The sequence below is a fragment of the Trachemys scripta genome, chromosome 8 (assembly GCF_013100865.1).
Source record: "Trachemys scripta elegans isolate TJP31775 chromosome 8, CAS_Tse_1.0, whole genome shotgun sequence".
In the NCBI taxonomy this organism is placed as follows: domain Eukaryota; kingdom Metazoa; phylum Chordata; order Testudines; family Emydidae; genus Trachemys; species Trachemys scripta.
Genome location: NC_048305.1, coordinates 53,888,875 through 53,915,377, shown reverse-complemented (window position 1 = coordinate 53,915,377; position 26,503 = coordinate 53,888,875). Strand labels below are relative to the sequence as shown.

At 45.8% G+C, this 26,503-nt stretch overlaps 3 protein-coding genes across 8 annotated transcripts in view; all 3 read right to left on the bottom strand.

Annotated features, from left to right (window-relative positions):
* LOC117881417 (zinc finger and SCAN domain-containing protein 22-like) overlaps window positions 1-12,922 on the bottom strand; it is a 25,566-nt gene extending 12,644 nt beyond the window's left edge. Inside the window, exon 1 of the mRNA XM_034778655.1 lies at window positions 12,760-12,922. The gene's annotated coding sequence lies outside the window, so the exon portion shown is untranslated. The remainder of the gene's footprint in view (window positions 1-12,759) is intronic.
* Window positions 5,854-13,092, bottom strand: LOC117881415 (zinc finger protein 226-like). Of its 6 annotated transcripts, none has more exons than XM_034778649.1 (3): window positions 12,684-12,770; window positions 9,223-9,275; window positions 5,854-7,933 (listed from the first exon to the last, which is right to left on the bottom strand). In XM_034778649.1, exon 3 carries the CDS (start codon window positions 7,821-7,823, stop codon window positions 6,666-6,668), a length of 1,158 nt encoding a protein of 385 aa, XP_034634540.1. In that variant the 5' UTR covers window positions 7,824-7,933; window positions 9,223-9,275; window positions 12,684-12,770; the 3' UTR covers window positions 5,854-6,665. The 6 variants fall into 6 exon arrangements, with proteins under 6 accessions (XP_034634540.1, XP_034634543.1, XP_034634542.1 ...); XM_034778652.1 differs by lacking the exon at window positions 12,684-12,770 and adding an exon at window positions 10,543-11,595; XM_034778651.1 differs by lacking the exons at window positions 9,223-9,275; window positions 12,684-12,770 and adding an exon at window positions 13,019-13,092.
* A 2,810-nt stretch (window positions 13,093-15,902) lies between these two features.
* Window positions 15,903-25,879, bottom strand: LOC117881414 (zinc finger protein 253-like). Its single transcript, XM_034778647.1, has 2 exons — window positions 25,668-25,879; window positions 15,903-18,573 (listed from the first exon to the last, which is right to left on the bottom strand). The coding sequence occupies exon 2, from the start codon at window positions 18,467-18,469 to the stop codon at window positions 17,303-17,305; it is 1,167 nt and encodes a 388-aa protein (XP_034634538.1). The 5' UTR covers window positions 18,470-18,573; window positions 25,668-25,879; the 3' UTR covers window positions 15,903-17,302.
* Between the last annotated feature and the right edge of the window lie 624 nt (window positions 25,880-26,503).

Below are 26,503 nucleotides of genomic sequence, written 5' to 3'. Positions count from 1 at the left end.
GGGGGGAGGTGCCGGGGCTCCCTGTGCGGGGAGGGGCTAGGGGCTGTGTGTACGCGGGGGGTGGGGGAGGTGCCGGGGCTCCCTGTGCGGGGAGGGGCTAGGGGCTGTGTGTACGCGGGGGGTAGAGGTGCCGGGGGGCTCGGGAGAAGGCGGCGGCCTGAAGTGGGGTGTTAAGTGGTGCTGGGTTTTTTGACCTCCGATTTTTTGTTTCGCCTTCCCCGTGCCCTCACCTCTGCCAGCCTCTGCTCTTTCCACATCGCTGTCTGCGTGACTGCAGCGGTAGCTGCCTCAACACGAGCTTCCTGCCATTTAGTGCTTCACAGACAAGCCCCCCGCCTGGGAAAACGTTCTTTGTTTTAGCTCCTTGAGCAGCGTTCTGCTTCGTTTTGCACCAAAGGGCACCTTGACTCCAAACTTTCTTTTCCTGCTCTACCACCAAGCACAAGCAGCTGTCCGAGGTAGCAGCCACGCACGCTCCCCCCTAAAAATGTACAGGCAAGGATAGTATTTGCCCACGAACGTTACTTCAAATTTCGGTTGCATAGTCTCCCGCTTCTTAAGCCCTGGGAACAGGGCCGGCTCTGGCTTTTTTGCCACCCTAGGCAAAAAAGGCACCTACCGCGCAGCAGGGGAGGGCACCGAGCCCGGCCGGGGGCCCGCAATCCCCACCAGAGCCGAAGCGCCGGGGGGGAGGGCGGCGAGCCCGCCGCGGCTCCGCTCTCCCTGGCAGCCAGAGCGCTGGGAGCAGGGCGGAGAGCCCACTGGCCAGAGCACCAGGAGCAGGGCAGTGAGCCCGGCCGGGGCTCTCTGCTCTCCTCGGTGGCCAGAGTGCCAGGGGGAGGGCGGCGAGCCCGTCGCGGCTTTCTGCTCTCCCCGACCGGCCGGAGCGCCGCTGGGAGGGCGGCGAAACCGGCTGGGGCCCCACTCTCCCCGAGCGGCCGGGGGGAGGGCGGCGAGCCCGCTGCAGCTCCGCTCTCCCCGGCGGCTGGAGCACCGTGGGGAGGGCGGCAAGTCCAGTCGTGGCCCCACTCTCGGGCCGGAGCGCCCCACCACGCTGCCCCCCTCCAGGCGCCGCCCCAAGCACATGCTTGGTGGGCTGGTGCCTGGAGCCAGCCCTGCCTGGTAAGCAGAGGAAAGGTCACTAGCCCCTGCATCCCTATTTAAGATGGGGACTTCAACACATATTTAAGTCCCAGTGACACTAATGGGACTCTCCCCCATGCTTAAAGTCAAACATATGCTAAGCTGCTTTCTTGAATCAAGGCCTCAATGCACTGATTAAACTATATTCTAGGACCTTTCTTAATGCATATTCATAAGGTGGGTATAAATAAACTATTATTGCAAGGATGACTATAACCATTTACTAGTACATTTCACTAGAAAGGTCACCATAATACAGAGCCAGAATTTTAACTATTTTGTCCAAATGGAAATTAATATTGGGAAGTTGTTACATGTTTTCCTCAAGAATCATGTGTGTCCTTCCATCAGCATGATAAATGAACACAGATGTTGATTTCTCTTTTCATAGCAGAAACAAGTGGCCTTTCCACCATTGGTTTGGATGACTATCAGTAGGGAAACCTCACTCAAACTCATAGTAATCCATCTTCATCCATATTTAATGGCACTTCAACCAAAGATGTGGCATTTCTGGATGAAAATAAAACCTTCAAAGAGACCAGTTTTCATGCCTGCATTTAGTCTCCCCCTTTCAACGTTTAGGGCCATTAGCTGTTGCAGGGTAATATCTTCTGGTGACCCTAAACATTTGTATTTTCATTCTGTCAAAATCCAGACAGGATGCTGAAAACTACCCATGGCAACCAAAGCCATTCAAAGATAGGAGACATTATTTCGTGCAACCCTTCTTCAAATCTAAGGGAGCCCAGTAGACAAATACAAATGCCTCACACTACAGAAAAATATATATATATACACTGGTTGTATATAAAAAATAGTCTTTCATTAAAAAAATACCATCCCTGCATACTGCAGCTAGATCCATACTTCAGCCTTAGGGGAAAGAACAAGTATTGTGAAGGAGGGTAGCTCCATGAGCTGAAGCAAGACAACAGTAGAAAATATTTTCATCACAGGCACTGTCTCCATCCACAACTATTCATGGCAATTAGAATAACAAACCCACTAGTGATGAGCTGAAATAAACTCTAAAACAATGCATTTTTAGAGTATGAATGTATAATATAAACTTATAAGGAATTTTACTGCTAAAGTTTTCACCTTAAATCACATTTTTCAACTAGGTGGGCAACAGACTAGACAAGGGAGGGCATGGGAAGAAGACAGGAAAACTGGGGACATTTTTACTTCACCACTGTGATCTATTCCACCACTCACTGCAAAGAGTTCCTACAAACCATGGGTGAAATAGCAGGCAATGCCTTGGAAGCCACCTGCCTTATCACCCTGCTACCACAATCCCTCCCCATAATAGCAGCTGGATGAGCAAGCATCTCAGAGGTGATTAAGAAAAAGCAGAAAGCCTACAAGGAGTGGAAGATGGGAGGGATTAGCAAGGAAAGCTACCTTATTGAGGTCAGAACATGTAGGGATAAAGTGAGAAAGGCCAAAAGCCATGTAGAGTTGGACCTTGCAAAGGGAATTAAAACCAATAGTAAAAAGTTCTATAACCATATAAATAAGAAGAAAACAAAGAAAGAAGAAGTGGGACCGCTAAACACTGAGGATGGAGTGGAGGTTAAGGATAATCTAGGCATGGCCTAATATCTAAACAAATACTTTGCCTCAGTCTATAATGAGGCTAATGAGGAGCTTAGGGATAATGGTAGGATGAAAAATGGGAATGAGGATATGGAGGTAGATATTACCCCATCCAAGGTAGATGCCAAACTTGAACAGCTTAATGGGACTAAATCGGGGGCCCCAGATAATCTTCATCCAAGTATATTAAAGGAACTGGCACATGAAATTGCAAGTCCATTAGCAAGAATTTTTATTGAATCAGTAAACTCAGGGGTTGTACCATACAACTGGAGAATTGGTAACATAGTTCCTATTTTTAAGAAAGGGAAAAAAAGTGATCCGAGTAACTATAGGCCTGTCAGTTTGACATCTGTAGTATGCAAGGTCCTGGAAAAATTTTTGAAGGAGAAAGTAGTTAAGGACATTGAGGTCAATGGTAATTGGGACAAAATACAACATGGTTTTACAAAAGGTAGATCGTGCCAAACCAACCCGATCTCCTTCTTTGAGAAGGTAATAGATTTTTTAGACAAAGGAAATGCAATGGATCTAATTTACCTCGATTTCAGTAAGACATTTGATACGGTTCCACATGGGGAATTATTAGCTAAATTGGAAAAGATGGGGATCAATATGAAAATTGAAAGGTGGATAAGGAATTGGATAAAGGGGCGACTACAAAGGGTCATACTGAAAGGTGAACTGTCAGACTGGAGGGAGGTTACTAGTGGAGTTCCTCAGGGATCCGTTTTGGGACCAATCTTATTTAATCTTTTTATTACTCACCTTGGCACAAAAAGTGGGAATGTGCTAATAAGGTTTGCGGATGACACAAAGCTGGGAGGTATTGCCAATACAGAGAAGGACCGGGATATTATACAGCAAGATCTGGATGACCTTGTAAACTGGAGTAGTAGTAATAGGATGAAATTTAATAGTGAAAAGTGCAAGGTCATGCATTTAGGGATTAATAAGAATTTTGGTTATAAATTGGGGACACATCAGTTGGAAGTAACAGGGGAGGAGAGGGACCTCAGAGTATTGGTTGATCACAGGATGACTATGAGCCGCCAATGTGATATGGCCGTTAAAAAAGCTAATGTGGTCTTGGGATGCATCAGGCGAGGTATTTCCAGTAGAGATAAGGAGGTGTTAGTACCGTTATGCAAGGCACTGGTGAGACCTCATCTGGAATATCGTGTGCAGTTCTGGTCTCCCATGTTTAAGAAGGATGAATTCAAACTGGAACAGGTACAGAGAAGGGCTACTAGGATGAGCCGAGGAATGGAAAACCTGTCTTATGAAAGGAGACTCAAAGAGCTTGGCTTGTTTAGCCTAACCAAAAGAAGGCTGAGGGGAGATATGATTGCTCTTTATAAATATATCAGAGGGATAAATATCAGGGAAGGAGAGGAATTATTTAGACTTAATATCAATGTGGACACAAGAACAAATGGATATAAACTGGACATTAGGAAGTTTAGACTTGAAATTAGATGAAGGTTTCTAACCATTAGAGGAGTGAAGTTCTGGAACAGCCTTCCAAGGGGAGTAGTGGGGGCAAAAGACATATCTGGCTTCAAGATTAATCTTGATAAATTTATGGAGGGGATGGTATGATGGGATAGCCTAATTTTGGCAATTAATTGATCTTTGATTATTAGCAGGGAAATATGCCCAATGGTCTGTGATGGGATGTTAGATGGGGTGGGATCTGAGTTACTACAGAGAATTCTTTCCTGGGTATTGGCTGGTGAGTCTTGCCCACATGCTCAGGGTTTAACTGATCACCATATTTGGGGTTGGGAAGGAATTTTCCTCCAGGGCAGATTGGCAGAGGCCCTGGAGGTTTTTTGCCTTCCTCTGCAGTGTGGGGCATGGGTGACTTGCTGGAAGATTCTCTGCACCTTGAGGTCTTTAAACCATGATTTGAGGACTTCAATAACTCAGGTATAGGTTAGGGGTTTGTTACAGGAGTGGGTGGGTGGGTGAGATTCTGTGGCCTGCGTTGTGCAGGAGGTCAGACTAGATGATCATAATGGTCTCTTCTGACCTTAAAGTCTATGAGTCTATAATATAGCCAGCTATGAGAACAGTTGGCATATCCAATGTTTCAAGCAGAGGAAGCACAGGTGTGGCTTAAAGGGACTTCAATTACATGCTCTCATTAACATCCCTACCTACTTTTAAGATATATAATAGGCCCTACATAATGGTACCAACTGCTTAGCTGAGTGATTAATGGGACACTATCAACTTGAAATAATGATTACAGTTAACAATTTTGTACTTACTGTAGTTACAAGTAACTCCCAAGATTAATATGACTTAAAAATGATTGTTTACACTTTTTTAGTTTACACAAAGTGTTGTCAAATGCCCAAAGTATAGAGTCAGGTTCACTGTTTTTGTGAACAATCTCAGAGCTCTGAAAAAATATGGGTGGTTAGCAGTAACAGCAGAAGCAGAGCTGAAATGAAAAAAGAGAACAGTCAGCAAACAAGTGTAGTAAAAGGATAGAGGAGGAGAGGTGTTCCTCTTAGGCCAACCCAAAAGACCCTTCTGGAAGAACTCCCCTTCTTCCCCCTCCCAAAAAAAAACATAGCAAACCAGAAACCACATTTAAAACTTGTCAAAAATGTAAAAGGCATGCTTTTTTACGGGTTCAGTAGCTGAAATTTTGGTGAGGGGGGGCTAATTAGCCAGTTTAGAAAAGAAAATTAAGTTGACACCATCCCTTTAAAAATGCCCTAGAATTTCTAATAAAGACAGATACTGCTTAGCATCTAATGAAGTATCTTCTAGAGTGAGAAACCTTAAATCTAAATATTAACAGTGTAAAAACCAGGAGCATTCTCCTTATTTTTATTAGCATTTTCTGATTTTAAATGTTCTGACATTTCTTACTGTAATGCAGTGGCTAGGAAGGGGAAAGGCTCTCCACCTAGCCACAAGTGGCACAGATCCACACAGGAAACCCACAATACTCATATGCACTATCACAGTGGGCCATACAAGCCTCTCTCCATTCATCAATATACATATATAGGACATGGGTTATGTAAGCACATCAAGGATCAATAATTCCATAGGCAAGTGTGTGCACAAAGGATGCAACTGTTAATTAATTATCTAGTTTATTAAAGTCCTGGATTTTTACAACCAACATGATCCCTCTCTTCAAAATAAAGATACTTCATTAGAAAACATGACAGAATGAACAGAGAGAAGGTATGGGTGGGCCAGCTCTGATTAAATGGTCTGTGCAGTCCTAGCATAGGCAAAAAATGACATCTCCAAATCAAGTGCTGGAGAGCAGTCACAATCAGTTCAGAGTCTGGGACTGCAGAAGGGCTCCATTTAACCCATCAGTCCTAGAGAAAAGCTCAACTTGATGCACCCGCAGAAAAGTCCAGCTAGTTATGACAATGCCCAGTACTTTCCAGGAACTCCACTTCCACATACACCGCTACCTCGATATACGCGACCCGATATAACACGAATTCGGATATAACGCGGTAAAGCAGTGCTCCAGGGGGGCGCGGCTGCACACTCCGGTGAATCAAAGCAAGTTCAATATAATGCAGTTTCACCTATAACGCGGTAAGATTTTTTGGCTCCTGAGGACAGCGTTATATCGAGGTAGAGATGTATATCCTTTGACTTAGCTCAATTTTCATTAAATAATGAGGTCAGCGTTCTCCTCTTGTAACTCCAGGGAACAGGTGCAAGGCTGGTTAACACAGACTACTTGTGGAGATCATGGAGTTCCTCATGAGGCAATATTTTCTTATTAGAGTTATGCTGGCCATCGTTGGAGAAGGGGGCTGTGGACTGACCTGTGTGTAGGTTGGGGTAGTTTCTCTAGCAGTCTTGAGCAGATCTCATTCAGGTAACAGGAAACAACGGTGACCACAACCATGGAGCCCTAAATACTATGATTTGTCCACTTTATGTGTGCGCTCATGCTTCCTTAGAGTGGCAGACACTGTGAAGCGACGACCACAGAAAGCACAAGAATAGGGTTTTTCTCCAGTATGGATCCGCTGATGGCACTGTAGTGTTACCAGCTGTGTAAAAGTCCTTCCACATTCCTCACAGTAGAAAGGGCGCTCTCCAGAGTGAATCTGCTGGTGCCTTTTCAACTTGAGCCGCTCAACAAAGGACTTCCCACATTCTTGACATTTATGTGGTTTATCCTGTCGATGGATCACCTTGTGTCTGGACAGCAGATTAGGTTTACAGAAACCTTTGCCACACACTGGACAGATGTAAGGTTTAAACTCTTCTCCCGCGGGCTTTTTATTTTCTGAACACTGCTGGTCAGAGTCCCCATGGCCATGCTTGTTTTGGTGTAATGTTGACCCCCGGTTGCTAACCATACCATTTCCCAAAACTCCCTTGGAACGCTCAATCTTGTGCACATTGCGTAGGTGCCTCCAAACATCAGCTGTACGGATGAACCCCTTGTCACACTCCAGACACTTGTGTGGCCTGTCACTAGAATGAATGAGCTTGTGCATTCGCAAGTTTGCAGCATGGAAGAACTCTTTGCCGCAGATGGGGCATCGGTATGAATTCTCTGTCAGGTGGATCTGGTTGTGTTCTTGTAATTCACCCAGATCCTGAAAAGAGAGACCACACTTCTTGCACCTATAAGACAAAGCTTCTCCAGTGATGGGCTCCAGGTCCTCCTCATCAAAAGCATCAACAAGAATGATCTTTTCATCATCCTCACTTAACCCTCCCTGAGGTTCCTCAGAGGAGTAGAACTCCAGATCCTCATTTTCACATTGCAGGTCAAAATTGGTGTTGGAGGTGACAAAGACCCCAGCTGTAGTCTCGCCTCGCTTCTGGTAGTAGGTCTCATAGGTTTCCTCATCTTCACACTGCAATTCTACAGGGAGTTCTTGCCTACCTGAAGGTCCAGCAGGGCTACAACCAGGACTGCATGGTTGAGAGTAGTCTAAGTCTACCTTCAGCTGGAGGCTAGATTTGCGACCCACCTGCTCAGAGGAATGACTGGAGTCATCTGAATGCTCCTCACCTGTGTCATAAGTGTCATTATTCGACTCCCAGACCACCTCCATCATATGGTGTCATACACAGGGCATATATATGGCTTATTGTGGATGTAAGTATACCATGGTCATAGTCCTTCATGATTGGCTCATCTCGTTCTCAACTCCAATCACAACCCTCCCTAGAATAAACAGGAGATGATTTCATTAGCCAATTTGCCAACATTCACATTAAGTAAAGCGAAACAACCACAAGAGATCTTTTTCTGGTGAACAGAATAATACTGAGACTTTGTGAATTAATTTCACTGTAGGGGACACTGGGTAGTTTATTATGATCATCAAATGGAACATTTCTATATCTCCATAAAGTTAAATCCTCTATTTTAATTGTATCTTTTTAGCAAATTTGAATAATTAAGGTAACCACCTCTGGCTTCTCTAGCCTTAAAAAAAATAATTAAGAATTCATATAATTTTTGTTTTAGAACTTGATAACATCGATCCATTCACTTCAAATATTTGGTGATCTGAGATTTGGTTTTGAGTTTTCCCTTGTTTTGTAATATGATTTAGAAACTATTCCCACACTTCTTTGAACTCTTCTATATCTATTTTACTCTTCTCCACAATATACGTTATCATAAGATGCAGCTTGATAGATCTCAGATCTATTCCTCCTGGCAAACTTTGTTCCTGACAATCTTTACCCCACAAATAAACTAAATGAAATCCACCTGACCTTTTCATAATAAATGCTCCATAGTAACAAGCAGCCTGCCAGGATACATAACAGAAGCTGCAAGAACATTTTTATTTTTGTTGTTGTTCTTGGGCAACTCCAAAACATGTCTATACTCTATTTTCTTTCAGCTTTTCTAGAACACATTATCATCTCTCACTCCTAGCCAGTGCAAGTCATACTAGGTTCTAGTATAATTTATTAAATATTTTAAAATTGAATTAATTCAATATTTAAATCCCTACCAGCCATTTTGATTCTTTTACATTATTTGGCCTATTTCTTTTCCAGCCATCTAAAGTTTCCACATCAGACAGCACTAGCCAATCCTGAGCAAACAATAAACATCTTTCTTCCTTTAAGCATGGGCTGGGTTGAGATATTCAAATTCATTCAAGTGAAGGTCTTAGACTTAACTCCCAGGACGCTTCCTTCACCACAGTTGGCTTTTTCAGACGTTTCATATTAAATGATCTCTTTGCATTGCTAGAGATATTTAATTTTGTATGAGTGAACACCAGACACTTTCTTTCTGACACTGACCACATAATCATGCAGCAAGCACCAGCAACATCAGGCAGACCAAATAGCCAACCATGTAGCAGTAACCAGTCATGTGTGGGGTGAGGGCTGAAAGAAACTGCAGAAGTTCATACTGTTCACTCTCAAATCACCAGGAACAAGAAAGCATTGTGATTTCTTTAGCCACCTCCAGCCTGTCATCATAACCTGCATTATTGTGAAGCTCTCCAGGATCTTCCACACTCTTGGGTAACCTCCAACTGACGACACAGAGAGAAAACATTTTGGAAAAATAAGTAGGGAGAAGAAAGGATTCTGAACTATAACCAGAGTCAGGTACAATTACAGTAGATGGCCAAACTGCAAATAGCAAGAAAGATTTTTCACAGAAAGCTAGCACAGTGAGAAGGGGACAGTTATAAGGAACAAATCCAGTTCTTAGGTTGAGGAGTTTCTACAATTCTGATGTTTTTGATAAAAAAATTGGGGTTATTTTATCAATATTTTTCTTTCAATACAATATTATTTTATGCTCCAGTCTCAGACCACTTTGATCACCCTTCCCACGACAGCAGTAAAAGTTACTAACACTGGCACCATTTGTCAAGAATCAAGTAGTGTGACACAGAATTTAGATTAATTCCTGCTATCTTTTTAATGGTGACGGGCTGATAACAGTATCTTGAGAAATAATCCCTACTGCACTGGTTAATTGGTATTTTATTTCCTGAGGGCTAAAACAAGTCCTAAATCTCAGAGAGTGAGCCAAGATAAATTTATCTTGGTAACTGGATTATTCACAGTTGCCAATCTATAAAAGAAAGTTTGCAACTAAACCTATGTGCATAATAAACAACTGAGAAACCTTTAGCACTGGCCCAAATGGAATAGTTTAAAACTCTCTGAAGAAACTCCCTTTACAAATAATTTTCACTGGCAGTTGGTACGGCCTGTCTGAACTGGTCAAAATCAATCTCCCTGATCCATATAAACTTCTTGTGAGGAATGCACTCACTTTATGCCACATCGAAGTGTGGTTTTGAAGAACATTTTCCAGACCTCCCCCAGCACCTATCCCACTCCTTCTGCAATCTCTTATTTTCCTGACATTCTCCCCCCCATTAACACTTTTAGTCACCCAGATTTAAGACTGAGCTCCACTCAAATTGCCAGTCTAGCCCAGCAAGTGCATCTGCACTATTATCCCAGCTGCCCTTTGCCTGTGAAACTAGCTCTTTCCACATTCTTCTTTTCCTTCACTCTCTTCTCCTTTTCTCCTCCCTTTATTCCCCAACTCTCTCTCCAGTTCCTCTTGATCAGCTTTGTTCAGGTTCCATTCAAAATCATTAAGGTTTTTCTGGCTGCAAGTGATTGTGATCTTACATATAAATATCAAGTCCAGGCCAGTCTCATTAATTTCACTTGGTGTTTTTCATATCTCAAGATAACTTAGTAATGTATTTAAGTTGAATGCCTTAACTTATACAAGTCTTAAGGAAGACTGTTTTATTCACTAAACAAACTGACCTTTGTTACTATCTTTCTAATGAAATATTAAATCTCTTCAACTCTTCATTAGTCATGGCCTGGGAAACAAGTGGGTAACTTAAGTGGGGCCAGAATTTCACCCAAGGTCATTATCCAGAACAATCACAAAATAATAAACCAAAACACATGCAATCTTTCTCAGTATACAGAATATATATTTATTCCAGCAGAGAAAAAAAATAAAGAAAAAAGTTATGCCCTAATAATTCTACCTATACAGTACTGCAACAAATCCCTCTAACTACAATACGAGAGCAATATGAGCTCAGATATGCACTCCAGATGCACATGGCCATATTCATCTAAATATATGAGCCCCCCAATACAGAAAGACTGATGCGTAGACTATCAAGAACTACAACACCTAATGTTTTTCCCAATTTCCACCTCCTAAAGTGAAAGACATTTTGGACTGGATAGTTGCCTTTTTATTCCCTAGCATCTGGATTCAGCAGTGTCATGTACTTTTACACTGAATAATTCTTTCGGTGTCTACACACAAACCAGGAGTTTAGATTAGCCCTAGTGAAAATTCAGGTGGGGGGGGGGACAGTCTTGGTTGACACTATACTTTCCAACAGATAACTACAAAATCAACACCCTCTCAACTCACTGACCTTTCCCATAATACCCATCATCTACTCGTTCTCTTGCATACAGTATGTGATTTGCCCCTGGGTTGCCCTATCACCTTCCTTTTCTGTTCTATCTTTGTCCCCCTATTTCAGGTGATTCCCCAGCTCCACCCTTACACATCATTATTTGTATGCATTTGGTGTTAAATTGACCCTTCACTTGAATCCCACAGTGTGCCTACTAACCTCCAGCCATCACCCACCTATCAATCCACAAATACAAAATGGCATACGACTGCCTAGGAAGAATTACTGGGCGGGGGGGAGAGGAGGAGAGAAAGGATCTGGCGACTATAGTGGATCACAAATTAAATACGAGTTAACAAAGAAATACTGATGCAAAAAAGGCAAAAATAATTCTGGGATATATTAGCAAGAGTGTTGTAAGCAAGACATGAAAAATAATTCTTCTGCTCTGCTCAGCACTGATAAGGCCTCAACGGGAGCATTGTGTCCAGTTCTGAGTTCCACACTTCGGGAAAGATGTGGACAAACTGGAGAAAGTCCAGAAGACAGCAACAAAAATGATTAAAGGGCTAGAAAACATGACCTCTAAGAAAAGATTTAAAAAACTGGGTTTGTTTAATCTGGAGAAGAGAAGACTGAGGTGGGGGACATAACAGCCTTAAAGTAAATAAATGGTTGTTATAAAAAGGAGGAGGATAAATTGTTCTCCTTATCCACTCAGGATAGGACAAGGAATGGGATGGGATTAAATTGCAGCAAGGGAGACTGAGTTTAGACATTAGGAAAAACGTCCTGTCAGTTAGTTAAGCACTGGCACAAATTACCTAGGGAGGTTGTGGAATCTCTGTCACTGGAGGTTTTTAAGAACAAGTTAGACAAACACATGTAAGTGATGGTCCAGATAATACTTAGTCCTGCCTCAGCGCAGGCACTGGTCTAGATGACTTTGCTGAATCCCTTCCAGTCCTACATTTCTTTATTTAATTCTTTGTATTGCCAACCCATTTTCTCATTCAGCATATATGTTATCATCCCATCTTCTGCCATCATACCCACATACATCACAGGAAAAACCTGAAGCAGTAAATTGTTTCAGGATGTGCACTGAGCATTTTAGTAATGTGTATCACTTACTCCCCTTGAAAGAATCTGATGCCATGTCCCAGCAGTGAATTGCTCAAAATACTAATACTAGACAGCTCATACTGGATGCACCACTAGCATATATTACAGAGTAAACTAATCCCAACCAAAATCTCAGTAGTACAACCACCCCACTACCACACTAGTAGTAGTTCCAACATCGGACACTACAAGTATATGGAAACAGAATATGGGAGAGAAAAAAAGGTCATACGGAGGAGAAAAGAGACCAGAGAGGATTGTGGCTGGAGATGCTGAAGGAAGGTGGAGAAAAGACAGCAGGGGAAGGAGGAGGAGAAATCAAGGGAGAAAGATGCCCTGCCAAGGCACAGAGAAGAAAGTTCCCACCGAGCCAGGCCCTCCCACCAGACACACCTGCCTCCAGCACAGCTCCCTTCAGTCCCGTTATCAGGCAGCGGCTCCAGGGACGGGGCGGGTTACATCGCCCGACCTAAGGGACAGACACCGCCAGGGAATGAGCCTTGCGAGGCCGGTCCCCCCGCTCCCTGCAGCACCGTGACCCGCTCACCAGCCGCCCGCACAGCCCAGCCTCGCCCGGGCCAACACGCTCCCGCTGGCGGCTGGTTCCCCGGGGCGCTGCCCCTCCCGGCGGCGCCCCCCGCCCGCCCGCCAGGCTGCTCCCGGCTCCGATGGAGCGAACACCGGCCCTTCGCTGCCCCGCCCCGCCCCGCGGCGCTTCTCGCACGGACCCGGCCGCCTCCCGGGCGTGTCCTGCCCCGGCCCCTCCCGCGCTGGGAGGGGCGGGATCTCCATCCGCACAAACTCACCCTTCGCCCTAGTGCGCATGCGCTGAACTGCAGGAGCACATGCGCATTGTCCGTACCGAAGCCGATGGCGCGGCTGCCGATGCCCGGAGTCCAAGCAGCGCTGGGGCTGTGCGCGGGGATAGCGCCCCCGGCCGGGCGGGCGGAGAGACAGTGGCCGCGGATGGGGCGGGGTTAATAGACGGGGATGGAGCCCGGAGGCAGGTGGAGGCGGTGCCCCTGTCGCTGCCGGACAGAGAGATCTGGTGTCTGTCTTTTCCCCTTGTTATTTAGTTTTAGCCTTCCCAGTGCTCGCACAGCCGTAGGCATCACTTCCACCCGGGGTCCTCACCCTCTGCTCTTTCCCCATCACTGTCTGCGTGACGGCAACAGCTGCCTGGCTGGCTCAAACAGCTGCCTGCCATTTAGTGCTTCACAGACAAGCCCCCCGCCTGGGAAAACGTTCTTTGTTTTAGCTCCTTGAGCAGCGTTCTGCTTCGTTTTACACCAAAGGGCACCTTGATTCCAAACTTTCTTTTCCTGCTCTACCACCAATCACAAGCAGCTGTCCCAGGTAGCAGCCACGCACTCTCCCCCCCTACCCTCAGATTGAAAAAAATGTAGTCAGGGATAGCATTTGCCCAGTATGAATGTTACTTCAAATTTTGGTGGGGTAGTCTCCCCCTCCTTAACCCCTGGGGAGCAGAGGAAAGGTCACTGCCCCCTGCTTTGTCCCTCTTCCCTTTGGTGATGCCTGCCCTCCCTAGTTCGGATATGTGCTTAACCACATACTTAAATCCCACTGAAGTCAACAAGACTCTCACTCATGCATAGTCAAGCATGTACTAAATTACTTTCTTGAATCAAGGCCTCAATACACTGATGAAACTATATTCTAGTGCTTTTCTTCATGCATGTTAATGAGAGGTTGGGGTATATAAACATTAATTGCTAGACGGTCCTTTGGACTCACCCAGTATGACCATTCTTAAGTGTGAGGATTACTATAACAGACAGCTATGACAGGACAGGTTTCTGTCCATTTGTAAATTTCACCACAAAGGTTACCACTCTACAGAGCTAGAAATTAATATTTGGAAGTAGTTACAGGTTTCCCTGAAGAATCATGTGTGTCCTTCCATTAGCATGATAAATACACAAAGGGTGATTTCTCTTCTCATAACAGAAACAGGTGGCCTTTCCATCACTGCTTTGAATGACCATTTGTAGGGAAACCTACCAAAAACTCACATTTGTTTATCCAGATTTAATAATTCCACTTCAACCAGAGCCATGGCATTTCTGCCCATTTCCACTTTATGAAAACTGGTCTCTTTGAAGGGCTTATATATTTTCATCCATGGCACATTAATGCAGTTGCTGTCCATTTAGATGAAGAGCAGCAGTCCTGAGCTTTCACATAGAGATGAATTTCTTTTTTCAACCTCTCCACCACCACTTCTCTCCCTCCCCTCAGCATGCTGCAGGATATTTATTGACAGAATGAGTGAGTGCTTGGACTGTTTTAGACAGTAATGCTATCAAGTCAAAACAACTCAGGTTGTAAGATTTTGGTTAGGAAAAAATCACATGCTAATGTCTGTATTCAACTCTAGTGCCTACTTTCTCATCAGAAGATAACTCTAGTAACTGGAAGAAATAGGTCAAACTGATTTTCCCCATCCCCGTTTCCTCCAGTCTAGATACTGTGAACAAAGTTGATACAAACACTTTCCTTCAGTCAGCCTTGTGCTAAAGACTGGATCAGAAATCAATTCAAGGATTTAGATCTGACTGCATATAGCCTACCCCTTCCAGGGCCATTAACTGTTGCAGGGGAATATTTTCTGGTGACCGTAAACATTTGTATTTCCATTCTGTAAAAATGCAAACAGAATGCTGAGAACTCCCCCTGGCAACCAGACTTTCAAAAAGTTAGGAGGCATTATTTCATGTGACCCCTCTGCAAAGCTAAGGGAACCAAGTGGATATACACAAATGCCTCACTGTAGCAACACAGACAAATAACTTGTATATAAAGAATGGTCTTAAATTAAAAAAATACCATCCCTGGATACTGCAGCTAGGTCTAAGATTCATGCTTCAGCCTAGGCTGGGGCAGAGCAAGTATTGCAAAGGATGATAGGTATATCAGCTGGAGCAAGAGGACAGTAGAAAATAATTTTCCATGTCTGGCTCCATCTACATCCACAACCATTCATGCCAAGTAGAACAACGAACCCACTAGTCATGAGCTTGAGTCAACTCTCAAACAATGAATTTAAGGAGTATGAGAATACCAGTGTGTGTAATATAAGCTTATAAGGAAGTTTAGAGCTAAAGTGTTCATCTTAAGTAAGTGTTTTGTAACCAGATGTGCAACAGACTAAATGAAGGAGGGCATGGGAAGAAAAGAGGAGAACTGGGGGTGTTTTCACTTCATCACTCGGATCAATCCCACTGCTAGAAGAGCTCCTATAACCATTGGTAATGCAGCAGGCAACTTCTTGAAGGCCATCTTATCATCCTGCTCCCACAATTCCCATTATATAGCCAGCTACAGGAGCAGTTGGCATGTCCAATGTTGGAAGCAAAGGAAGCAACAGGAAGGTCAGGTGAGGCTTAAAGAGACTTTTACCAGTTACAAGCTCTCTCATTCAAGTCCCTACCTACTATTAAGTTATATAAAAGGTCTTACATAATGGTACCAGTAGTTAGCTGAGTGATTGAGACGACACTATCAACTTGAAATTACAAAACCTTGTATGTAATTGTTCTTACCATAGTTACAAGTAATCCCCAAAATTACTATGACTGAAAAGAGATGGTTCGCACTTTTTTAGTTTATTTACTTGTGCATTTGACAACACTCAGTGAACCTGACCCTATGCAGTTTTTGTGAACAACATTCTCAGAGCTTTGAAAAAATGGGTGTTTAGCAGTAATAGTGAAGCAGAGCCGAAATGAAGAGTAAACAGTCAGCAAACAGGTGTATGCATATACAATGAAAGAGCATGCAGAAGGAGAGGTGTTCCTCTTAGGCCAACCCAAAAGACTCTTCTCAAAAACAAGGTGGGGGAAAAAGCCAGAAGCCATCACATTTTAAAAAAAGAATGGTTTTAAAAATTTAAAGACATGCTATTTTAAGGGTTCAGTAGCGCAAAACTGAGGATTTTTAATTAGCCTGTTCAAAAAAGAAAATTAAATTGCCAGGATCCCTTAAAAAATGCCCCAGAATTTGTGATAAGGATTGATGCTACTTACCATATTGGATCTTCTAGAGTCAGAGCTAGAATCAGGAACCTTTAATCCAATTACTATACAGTGTAAAAAAACAGCACTATTTTCCTTATTTTTTTTAATTAGCATTTTTGTGATTTTAAATTCTAAAACATTTGTTACTGTAACACAGTAGCTGGGCAGGATAAAAGCTCTCCACCTAGACACAACTGGCACAGATCCATAGAGACAACCCACGGTACCCATATGCACCATCACAGCGAGCCATACAACCCTCTCTCCATCCACCAATATACATACATGTGATGTGGATTATGTAAGCACATGAAGAATCAGTATATCCATAAGCAAGTGTGTGCACAAAGGGTGCAACTGTTAATTAAGTTTCCAGTTTATTGAAGTCCTGGATAGTATTTTGCAACTGACATGATCCTTCTCTTTCAAATAAAGGTACTTCACTAAAAACTAAAAGAATTCACAGAGGTGCGGATGGGCTATATCTAACTAAGAGGACTGTGCAGTCCTGGCAACGGCCTGCAATGACAGATCTCCAAATCTGGTGCTGGAGAGCAATCACTTTCTAGACAGCAGTACCCATCAGTTCAGGGTCAGGACTGCACCAAAGCTCTATTTAACACACCAATCTTTGGGGAAAACTCAATCTGACACACCCCAAAAGAAATCCAGCTACAATATCCAGCACCTCCAAGGGGCTTCACTCTCCACATTTGTCCTACAAATTCTCTAACCTCATTCTTCAATGGCACTGGGGCTTTTTCCTCTTCACTTATGTCTTTACTTGTAGAGATCATGGAGTTCTTCCTGAGGCTCTGCTGCCTATTAGAGTCATATTGGCAATATTTGGGGAAGGTAGCTGTGGACTGACCTATGTGCATAGAGTATGGACGTTTCTTAAGAAGCGTGGACAGGTTTCACTCAGGTAAGAAGGGAAACAAAACAACCACTAGAGCAGGTGAGGTACTATAGACTCTAAGACATCTTCACTTGGTGAGTGCGCTCATGTCTCCTCAAGGAGCCTGACTCCGTGAAGTCTTGAGCACAGTAAGCACAAGAGTAGGGTTTTTCTCCAGTATGGATCCGCTGATGACGCTGTAGTGATGCCAGCCGCGTGAAGGTTCCACCACACTCCTCACAGTAGAAAGGGCGCTCTCCAGAGTGAGTTTGCTGATGCCTTTTCAACCTGAGCAGCTGGATAAAGGACTTTCCACATTCTTGACACTGATATGGTTTGTCCTGTCGGTGGATCACCTTGTGTTTCGACAGCAAATTAGGTTTATGGAAACCTTTACCACATGTTGGACAGATGTAAGGTTTAGACTGTTCTCCTCCAGGCTTTTGGTCATCCGAACACTGCTGATAGGTATCTCCGCCACCATTTTGGTTCTGGTGCACTGAAGACCATGGGTTCCTAACCATACCATTTCCCAAAATTTTTGAACGTTCAATCTTGTGGACGTTGCGTAGGTGCCTCCAGACATCAGCCGTGCGGATGAACCCCTTGTCACACTCCGGACACTTGTGTGGCCTGTCACTAGAATGAATGAGCTTGTGCATTCGCAAGTTTGCAGCACGGAAGAACTCTTTGCCACAGATTGGGCATCGGTATGAATGCTCTGTCAGGTGGATCTGTTTGTGTTCCTGTAATTCACCCAGATCCTGGAAAGAGGCACCACACTTCTTGCACCTATAAGGCAAAGCTTCTCCAGAGATGGGCTCCAGGTCCTCCTCACCAAAGGCATCAATAAGAATGATGTTTTCATCATCCTCACTTAGCCCTCCCTGAGGTTCCTCAGAGTGCTCAGAGGAGTAAAGCTCCAGATCCTCATCTTCACACTGCAGGTCAAAGTTGGTGCTGGAGGTGACAAACACCGCAGCGGTGGTTGAATCACGCTTCTGGTAGTAGTTGTCATAGGTTTCCTCCTCTTCACACTGCAATTCTACAGGGAGTTCCTGTCTAACTGAAGGTCCAGCAAGGCTGCAAGCAGGACTAGATGGTGGTGAGTAATCTTCCTCTACCTCCAGCTGGAGGCTGGCTTTGCGACCCATCCGTTCAGAGATATGGCTGGAGTCATCTGAATGCTCCTCACCTGTGTCACAAGTGTCATTATCAGACTCCCAGTCCACCTCCACATCCATCCTGTGGTGTCATAGAAGGTGCTTACTGATGAGTGATCATAGAGACATATACATATGTTCTCTCATGATTAGACCTTTTCATCTTCAGCTCCAATTGCAGCCTCCTGGGGAAGGAGAGAGAGGAGGAAGGGAGGGAGGCAAGGAGAGGGAAAAAAATATTTCAGTACCTGACTTGCTGAAGTTGATGTCATGAAAAGTGAACAAAGGATACTGAGACATTTGCCTGTCTAGTTCCCCAGAGGATACCCTGCTATTTTACTACACTGGCATATGGAAAATTCTTTTAATTGAAATATTTAATTAGCCACAAGTAATGCAAGATTTTCTCCTTTGTTTTATCATAAAACAAAGTAGAAAAATCTCATTCTCTCTTGTACCTGGATGACCCATATGCAACTACCTCAAATAGTTGGTGATGTGATATTTTGCACCTTCTAATTTGTTTTTCTTTTCTAACAATTATTTAGAAGTTAGTACCCCTTCTCTTTGAGCACTTCTGTTTCCATTCTCCATACCCATATTAAATTTTCACAAAATGTGACTTGTTAGATCTGAACTCTGCTGGCCCAGATATATTGCTACAGGATCTATCCACTTTTCTGACAATTAAGCTAAGTAAAGCACTTTTCTAGCTATAGTGCATACATGGCCCCCATTAATATTACATCAGTATCTGAGCACAGAGTCTAAATCTAACATTCATCTTCACAATACCTTGTGAGGGAGGGAAGGGCTATCACCACCATTGTACGGATTGACAATTGAGGCACAGAGAGGCTAAGTGACTTGCCCAAGTTCACAAAAGAATTCTGTGGGATCAGGGACTTGAACCCAGACTGCCAAAATCCTAAACTAGGGACCTAACTAGTTGACTATCATTATCCACTGTCTGCACGTGTAGTGTGCACCGGGGTACACAGTAGAAGCAGCAGGTGCATTTTCTTTCTTTATTATTTTAGTCTCTGTCCCTTTAATCTCAGGCAAATCCAAAAACATGTCTGAGTTCTCCATTTTCTTTGAAAGTTCCCCAGAAGATATCATCTCTCATTGCTAGCTGGTGCAAGTCAGACTGGGGGCTAGTACTGTATAATTTATTCAATATTTTAAACTACGTTAAATCGAGAGCTGCAATCCCTACTTACCATGCACCTTCTTCTGCCTACTTGGCCTATTTCTTTTCAGAATATTTTAAAGTTTCCATATCAGAGAGCCCCTGCATCTGACCAATTAACAAATGGGTCCTTTCAGCAGGAGCCAGCTTGAGATATTCAAACTCACCAGGCCAGAGCCGTAACAAGGAATTTTAGTGCCCAGGGCAAGCAAGCTTATTTGCATCCCCTAAAGGCAATGTGTAGGGGGATATGGGGGGGGGGGGTCACATGCCTCCTAGATTTCTGCCTTCCATTTAGCACAGAGATTTTCAAACTGTGGGGCATACTCCCCAGGATGTCCATCCCAATTTGAAAACCATTGCCTCCTGCCAGGAGCCGGTGAATCGGAAGCTGGTGGGAGCTGCTCTCTGCTCAGGCCCCTAGCTCTCCGTGCTGTGGGGGGTCAGGGTGCTAGCTGACTGCCCGGCAGCCATCCCTGCCTTGTTTCCCAAGCTTGGCCACCTCTGCACGGCCAGGCACTCCCCAGGCAGGCAGGGCAGCACAGACCTCATACGCATTCGTCTCTCCCCCAACGGAGCCTGGCGCTGGCCAGTGATGCCCCTGGAGCCAGCCCCTGCTTGCAGAGCCCGGCTGCCATGAGATGCTCCCAGAGGTGCTCGCTGGCCACTGCCCTGGCACTCCTGGCTCTGTTGCTGCTGAGCTGGGCAGCCGGGCTCTACAAGCAGGGATTGGCTCCAGGGAGCATTGCTGGCTGGCACTGGGCTCCTTTAGGGAGAGGCAAGTGTGTGTTGGGGGTTAGCTTGGAGCTGTTCCGCCCATCATGCCTGGGAAGCACCTGTCTGTGCAGAGGTGGCCTGGCACAGGGAGTAGGGCAGAGAGGGCTGCCAGGCAGCCAGCCAGCGCCCTGGCTCCCACAGCACAGAGAGCCAGCGGCCTGAGAGGCTTCCACCAGCTTCTGATCCACTGGCTCTTGGCAGGAGGCGACGGTTTCAAACTCCACTAAATGGAAGGCAGAAATCTAGGGAGAGGGGCACGTGACCCCACCCTGGTTACGGCTCTGCATTAGGCAACAACAGATTTTTTTGCGGCCATGACAGCCTCCAAAATGTGGGCAGAGATTGTGGGGGGCAAAGTAGCAGTCCCTCCCTGCAGCCCCCAGCTGTTGCTCCTGAATAGCCATTACCAAGGGTAGCAATGCAGAGTCTTGGTGTTTGTGCTGGCGCTGCCGCTTCGGAGGCTCCAGGCTCTGGAGATACATGGGGCTGGTGTGCACAGCCATAGGCGCCGACTCCATGGGTGCTCCGGGCCTGGAGCACCCACAGGGAAAAATCAGTGGATGCTCTGCACTCACTGGCAGCCAAGCTCCCCTCCCCCGCCCAGCACCTCCTTCTCCCCAAGCGGGCCGTGTCCCTGCTCCTCCACCTACCTCCCAAGCGTTTCCCACCTGGCCACCGCCAAACAGCTGTTTGGCAGCCTTAGCGTGCTCAGGGGTGGGGAGTGAGGAGCGGGAACGTGGCGCGCTCAGGGGAGGAGGTGGGGAAGGGGCAGGGATTTGGGGAAGTGGTTGGAATTGGGGCAGAGCCTCATGGAAGGGGTGGAGTGGGGACAGAGCCGGGGGGGACAGGAGGGTCAAGCACCTAGGGGAAAGAGGGGAAATTGGCACCTATGTGCACAGCGCCGGCTCTTCTCAGTGGAGGCAGCTGCAATGTTTGGTCACCAGGGCACTCCCCTGTTCCTGCCTGGGGCACAGGGAGCCTGGGACTCCGCAGTTAGCCGGTGTGTTCCTGACCCAACTTCCCTGAGAAGAGCACTCGCTGGAGGGCCGTGGGAGGCAGGGACAGAGAAACACGGCAGAGCTTCCCCTGCTTGGGTCGACACTCACTGTTTACAGTTGCTGTAGCTACCCCAGCAGCTCAATGGCGCTGGGCTGCTGCAGAGCTTGGCAGCTCCCCAGCAGGATGAGGGGCTCCCTCTCCGTGACAGGCTCTGAGCACTAGAATAGGAGCAAATCCTGGGTGCACTCAACAGGGAGCTCTACTTCCTACTGCTCTCCCACTACATAAATAAACGTCCAGGATTTAGACATATATATGTGCATATTTATTCATTTTTCCTAATGTTAATTAAGTACTTTAGGAAAAATTGTCAGAGTGACCACCAGCAAGAGTTGGCGGCCGCACTCTGAGGCCACCAAAAATGTCATTGTGAGAACCCCTGGTCTAAAGGTCTAATCTTTAATTCCCAGGACCAAAACTCCCAGAGGAAGACAAGCTTCTTTCAGCAACCAGGGTCTTTATCATAAGATTCATGTTAAGTATGTTACTAGAGACACACGGTGAGTGAGGTAATATCTTTTATTGGACCAACTTCTTTTGGTGAAAGAGACAAGCTTTTGAACTCACAGAGAGCTCTTCTTTAGGTCTGGGAAAGGTGATCAGAGTGTGACAGTTAAATAAGTGATGGAACAGATTGTTTAACATAAGGAATTCACACATGCTGCAAGAGACCATTTAAGGTGAAGTGGGTAGTTAACACCTTTGCAGTTATAGGACAAAAGAGGATTAATAGGTTACAAATTTTTGTAGTGAGCTATAAATCCAGTATGTTTATTAACACCATGATTTTTAGCGCTTAGCAAAACTCCCAGGTTAATCTTTTGAAGGTGGCGTGCAGATTTCATTTAAGAAGGAGGACAGAGATCAGATATGGAATGATTGCTTTATGAGAAATGTTCGCCCACAGGCCATATGGTATTTTGTTTTGTTTTTTTAATCAATTTTCTGTGAGAGTTTGACAGCATGGTGATTCTCATTTCACCCACACAGTTGTTATTGGGGCATTTAGTGCACTGGAGAATGTACACCAGATGTTAAGCCAATTACCTCACCCACCTCATCTCTCTCATATCCTGGGACCGACCCAGACACCACCATCACTGCATGCCACATTGCTAGAGACATTTAATTTTTATGAGTATCACCAGGAAGCTTTGCCACCAAGTATTTCTTTCCAGATACTACTAATAAAATGTAAGCTACAAGCTCCAGCCACTGTAGAAAGACTGTACAATCAACCCCATAGCAATGAGCAGCTGAGGATGGGCACGGGACAAAAGAAGCTGCCGAAGCTCAGGCTATGAGGAAGTTTTGTGTTGTAAATGGCTTGTCTAGTTTTTGGATAGACTTTACAAAAACTAGAAGCTCATACTGTTCACTCTCAAAATCACCAGGGGCAAGAAAGCATTGTGATCTCTTTAGTCATCTCCAGCCTGTCATTATAACTTGCATTATTGTGAAACTCTTCAGGATCTTCCAGACCATTGGTAACAATCAGCTGGTCCCACAAAGAGGAGATTTTGGAAAAAATGAACAAGTTGAGAAAAGATTTTTTAACTATAACCCAAGACACAAAATCTATGGCTGAGTGCTAAATAGCAGGAAGTTGTGCCGGGGAGGAAGGAAGAGGAAGAGAATTAGGAAAGAATTGCTGGAACACTTTGACCAGGTGATGATGCGAGTACTCTGATTTCTCAAACCTATGGTTTTTTTCTTAACATGTGCAAGTTTAAATTGTCAGCTACTTCCCCATGCAAGTGGTTCCCAACTAATTTTGCCAATACCCACTCTGACCGCTCAACTTATAAGACAGATCCAAGACTGTTAAGTCAAGAGAGGTGGGTCTATTCCTTTGCAGACTACCTTAACATATGGTAGGATGAGGAAAGTGCAGATTCAGTAATTTCTGCAGTGCCTTTTTTTTTTTTTTTTTTTTTTAAGTTAGAGTGGTGGAGAGGACTTTTTCCTCCTGATTTTGTACATATTCAGCATGTTTGGTTTAAAAAACAAACATGCACAAATCTAACCTTAAAAACTAATACAGATTGAGGTACTTGTATATGCTGAAGGGCTGCCACAATATTTTTGATCTATATTTTTCTATATCATAGTTTCTGGATTCAGTAGTTGATAATTATTAAAAATATCATCTAATTATGTGTGCATCCAAAACACAAATGGGATTTCTCCAATTCTTCCCTATGGAATGTCTAGATTCCAAGGAGGAACATGGGTTTTCTGCACAATTGGACATAAGTAATTTCCCCAAACCACACAGGCTTCCTGAAAGGATTGTGCTCTCATTTAAGGCATATCAAAGATCAGTTTGTAGGGAACTCCTCCCCAATGTGCCCCCAGACTTTTGTTGCTTCTGCAGCTTCCCTCCCCTTTTCCTGACACTCCTTCCCCACTGTTCCTTTTAAAAGAGTCCAGTGTCCCACTAGAATGAACACTAAGGTCTACCCTAGGAATTTACATAAGTATAACTACATCTTAGGGAGGTGAGAAATCCACACCCCTGAGAGGCATAGCTATACTGACCTAACCCCCAGAATACTTCTTTCGTCAACCTAGCTACCACAGCTCAGGGAGGTGGATTACCTACTCTGAAAGAAGAATCCTCCCCGTTGGCATAGGTAGTGTTTATACTGAAGTGCTGAAGCAGTGCAGCTGAAGCGTTTTCAGTGTAGACAAGCCCTAAAATAAACCCAAATTGCCAATCTAGCCCAATCTCTATTACAGATTAGGATGAGTTCATCACGGGAACAGATTATCCCACACCTACCTACTGGGGTTTCTTGCCCTTTGAAGCATCTGGTGCTGGCCACTGTCAGAGGGATGCCTAACTACAGGGACCACAGACCTAATCTAGTATGGCCATCCCCTTATATCTAACAAAAAGAAGAACAGGAGTACTTGTAGCACCTTAGAGACTAATACATTTATTAGAGCATAAGCTTTCGTCGACTACAGCCCACTTCTTCGGATGCATCCGAAGGTGCTACAAGTACTCCTGTTCTTTTTGCGGATACAGACTAACACTGCTGCTACTCTGAAACCTGTCATTATACCTAACAGACATCCTACATGTACCTCAGCTTCACTTTGCTTATGTAACATGGTCTTCCCACACCCCTCTCCTCCTACGGTCCCTCTACATCTCTCTCTATTCCCTGCGGTCTCCCAATTTCCTCTTGCTGAGTTTTGTCCAAGTTCTGCTCCAAGTGATTAAGATTTCTCTGAGTCCAAGTGCCTGTCTTCTCCAAAATAGAAAACCAAGCCTGTATTTTAGAAGGCAAAATGAATTTTCCAAAATACTAGTCACTTGAGAACTCTCCCAACTCGCTCTGGCTTTGCCCAACTACCACTTATTTTCTCCCCCTCCAGACCAGGGTTTACCTCTCAATTTCCCATCCCTCACCTCCTGGTTGTACCAGTTTCCTTGGCCCCTCTTTTCCTTTATCTATCCACAGGGAGTTTCAATAGTGAAACTAACATACATTAATGAATTTATTCCTCAGTGCCAGGCAGAGCTCTGCAAGACTCTCGGACATCCTTACTCCTATTCTAGCAGTGCTTTTGATACACCTGCTGAAAACACTCATCTTTTAGACTGTGTCTGCCCCACTCCTCTCTTCTCTGCTGACATTACCTTCTGCTAGCCTTTCAATGCAACCCTCCCAGCCACTGGCATAGCAATGCCTGGATCCTCACGGGTGCTGGAACTATGGTTGCTGCTGCACCTGTTGGCTTGAAGTGGTTTCCATTATATACAGCATTTACAGTTTGGTTCAATGGCTCTCAGCACCATCACTGTACAAATTGTTCCCGCACCCCTGTGTATCCTCGTCACTCTGCACCACCTACTCTGCCCATGGTCTGCAACCCCTCCCCACACTGCTACAGCCGGGCCATTCCTGCAGAGCAAGGTCCACTCCTGTACCCCCTTCCCCACACTAGCATGGCACACACATCTCCTCCCACCCTTGCTAGCAGGAGCAGCCTCCTGCGGGTTGCGCCTTCCCTCCTGGGCCTTGTGACTTGGCAGGGCCAGGCCGAGAACGGGGAGGAAATGGGGTACCCAGACCTGCTCCCCAGCCCCCCGGAGCAGCCAGCTGGTACCCGGTGGGGAGGGGCAGCAGCCCGACCATGGCCGGGGGGAAAGGCGCCGGGGCAGGCAGCAGCTCCCTGCCGCGAGCGGGGCAGAGGGTGACCCAGGCTGGGGGGCAGGGAGGAACCGCGGCTAGTTACCGGCGCTCCCAGGACTGGAACCGCTCACACGGGGGAGGCCCCCGCTCTGCAGCCGAGCTCCGCACGGCGCCGGCCGGCAGACCCAGCCTGCCGCGGCCCGACAGCCTCCCCCAGGCGCCACTCACAGCCCGACCCGGCCGGCGGAGGCCATTGTCTGCCGGACCGCCTGCAGGAAGGAAAAAAACAAACACCCCCGTGTGACTGACAGAGCCAGAGCCCGCCCCCCGCGCTGCCCAACCCGTCTGACTGAGACAGAGACAACCCCGCCCTGCTGTGACTGACAGCCGGAGACCAGCCCCCCACACCCAACTGCACAGCCTCCTCTGACTGACACAGCCAGAGTCTGCCTCCACCCACCCCACCATGACTGACAGCCAGAGACCAGCCTCCCCCCGCGCCCCTCTACACAGCCCCCTCTGACTGACAGAGCTAGAAACCACCCCCCCTCCATAGGCCTGCTGTGACTGACAGCCAGAAACCGCCCACCTCCCACCCCTCTGCACAGTCCAGGCGTGACTGACAGAGCGCCAGAGACCACGCCTCCCGCATCCTTCTGCACAGCACCGGTGTGACTGACAGAGCCAGAGACCAATACCATCCCTCCTCCTCCTCCCACTTCCCAGCTCCGGTATGATTGACAGAGCAAGATACCAGTCCCCTCACCCACCCACCCCTCTGCGACTGACAGAGCCAGAGACCAATACCATCCTCCCTCCCTCCTTCTACGTCACAGCTCTGGTGTGATTGACAGAGCAAGAGCCTGCCCCCCCAAGACCCCACCCCTCTACACAGCCCCAGTGACCAGTCCCCCTGCCCACTGCAGAACCCCACTGTGA

Bases quoted from the DNA above. Each gene is read 5' to 3' on its own strand.
- LOC117881415 (XM_034778651.1), bottom strand. From the start codon at position 7,823: ATGATGGAGGTGGTCTGGGAGTCGAATAATGACACTTATGACACAGGT.
- LOC117881414 (XM_034778647.1), bottom strand. From the start codon at position 18,469: ATGGATGTGGAGGTGGACTGGGAGTCTGATAATGACACTTGTGACACA.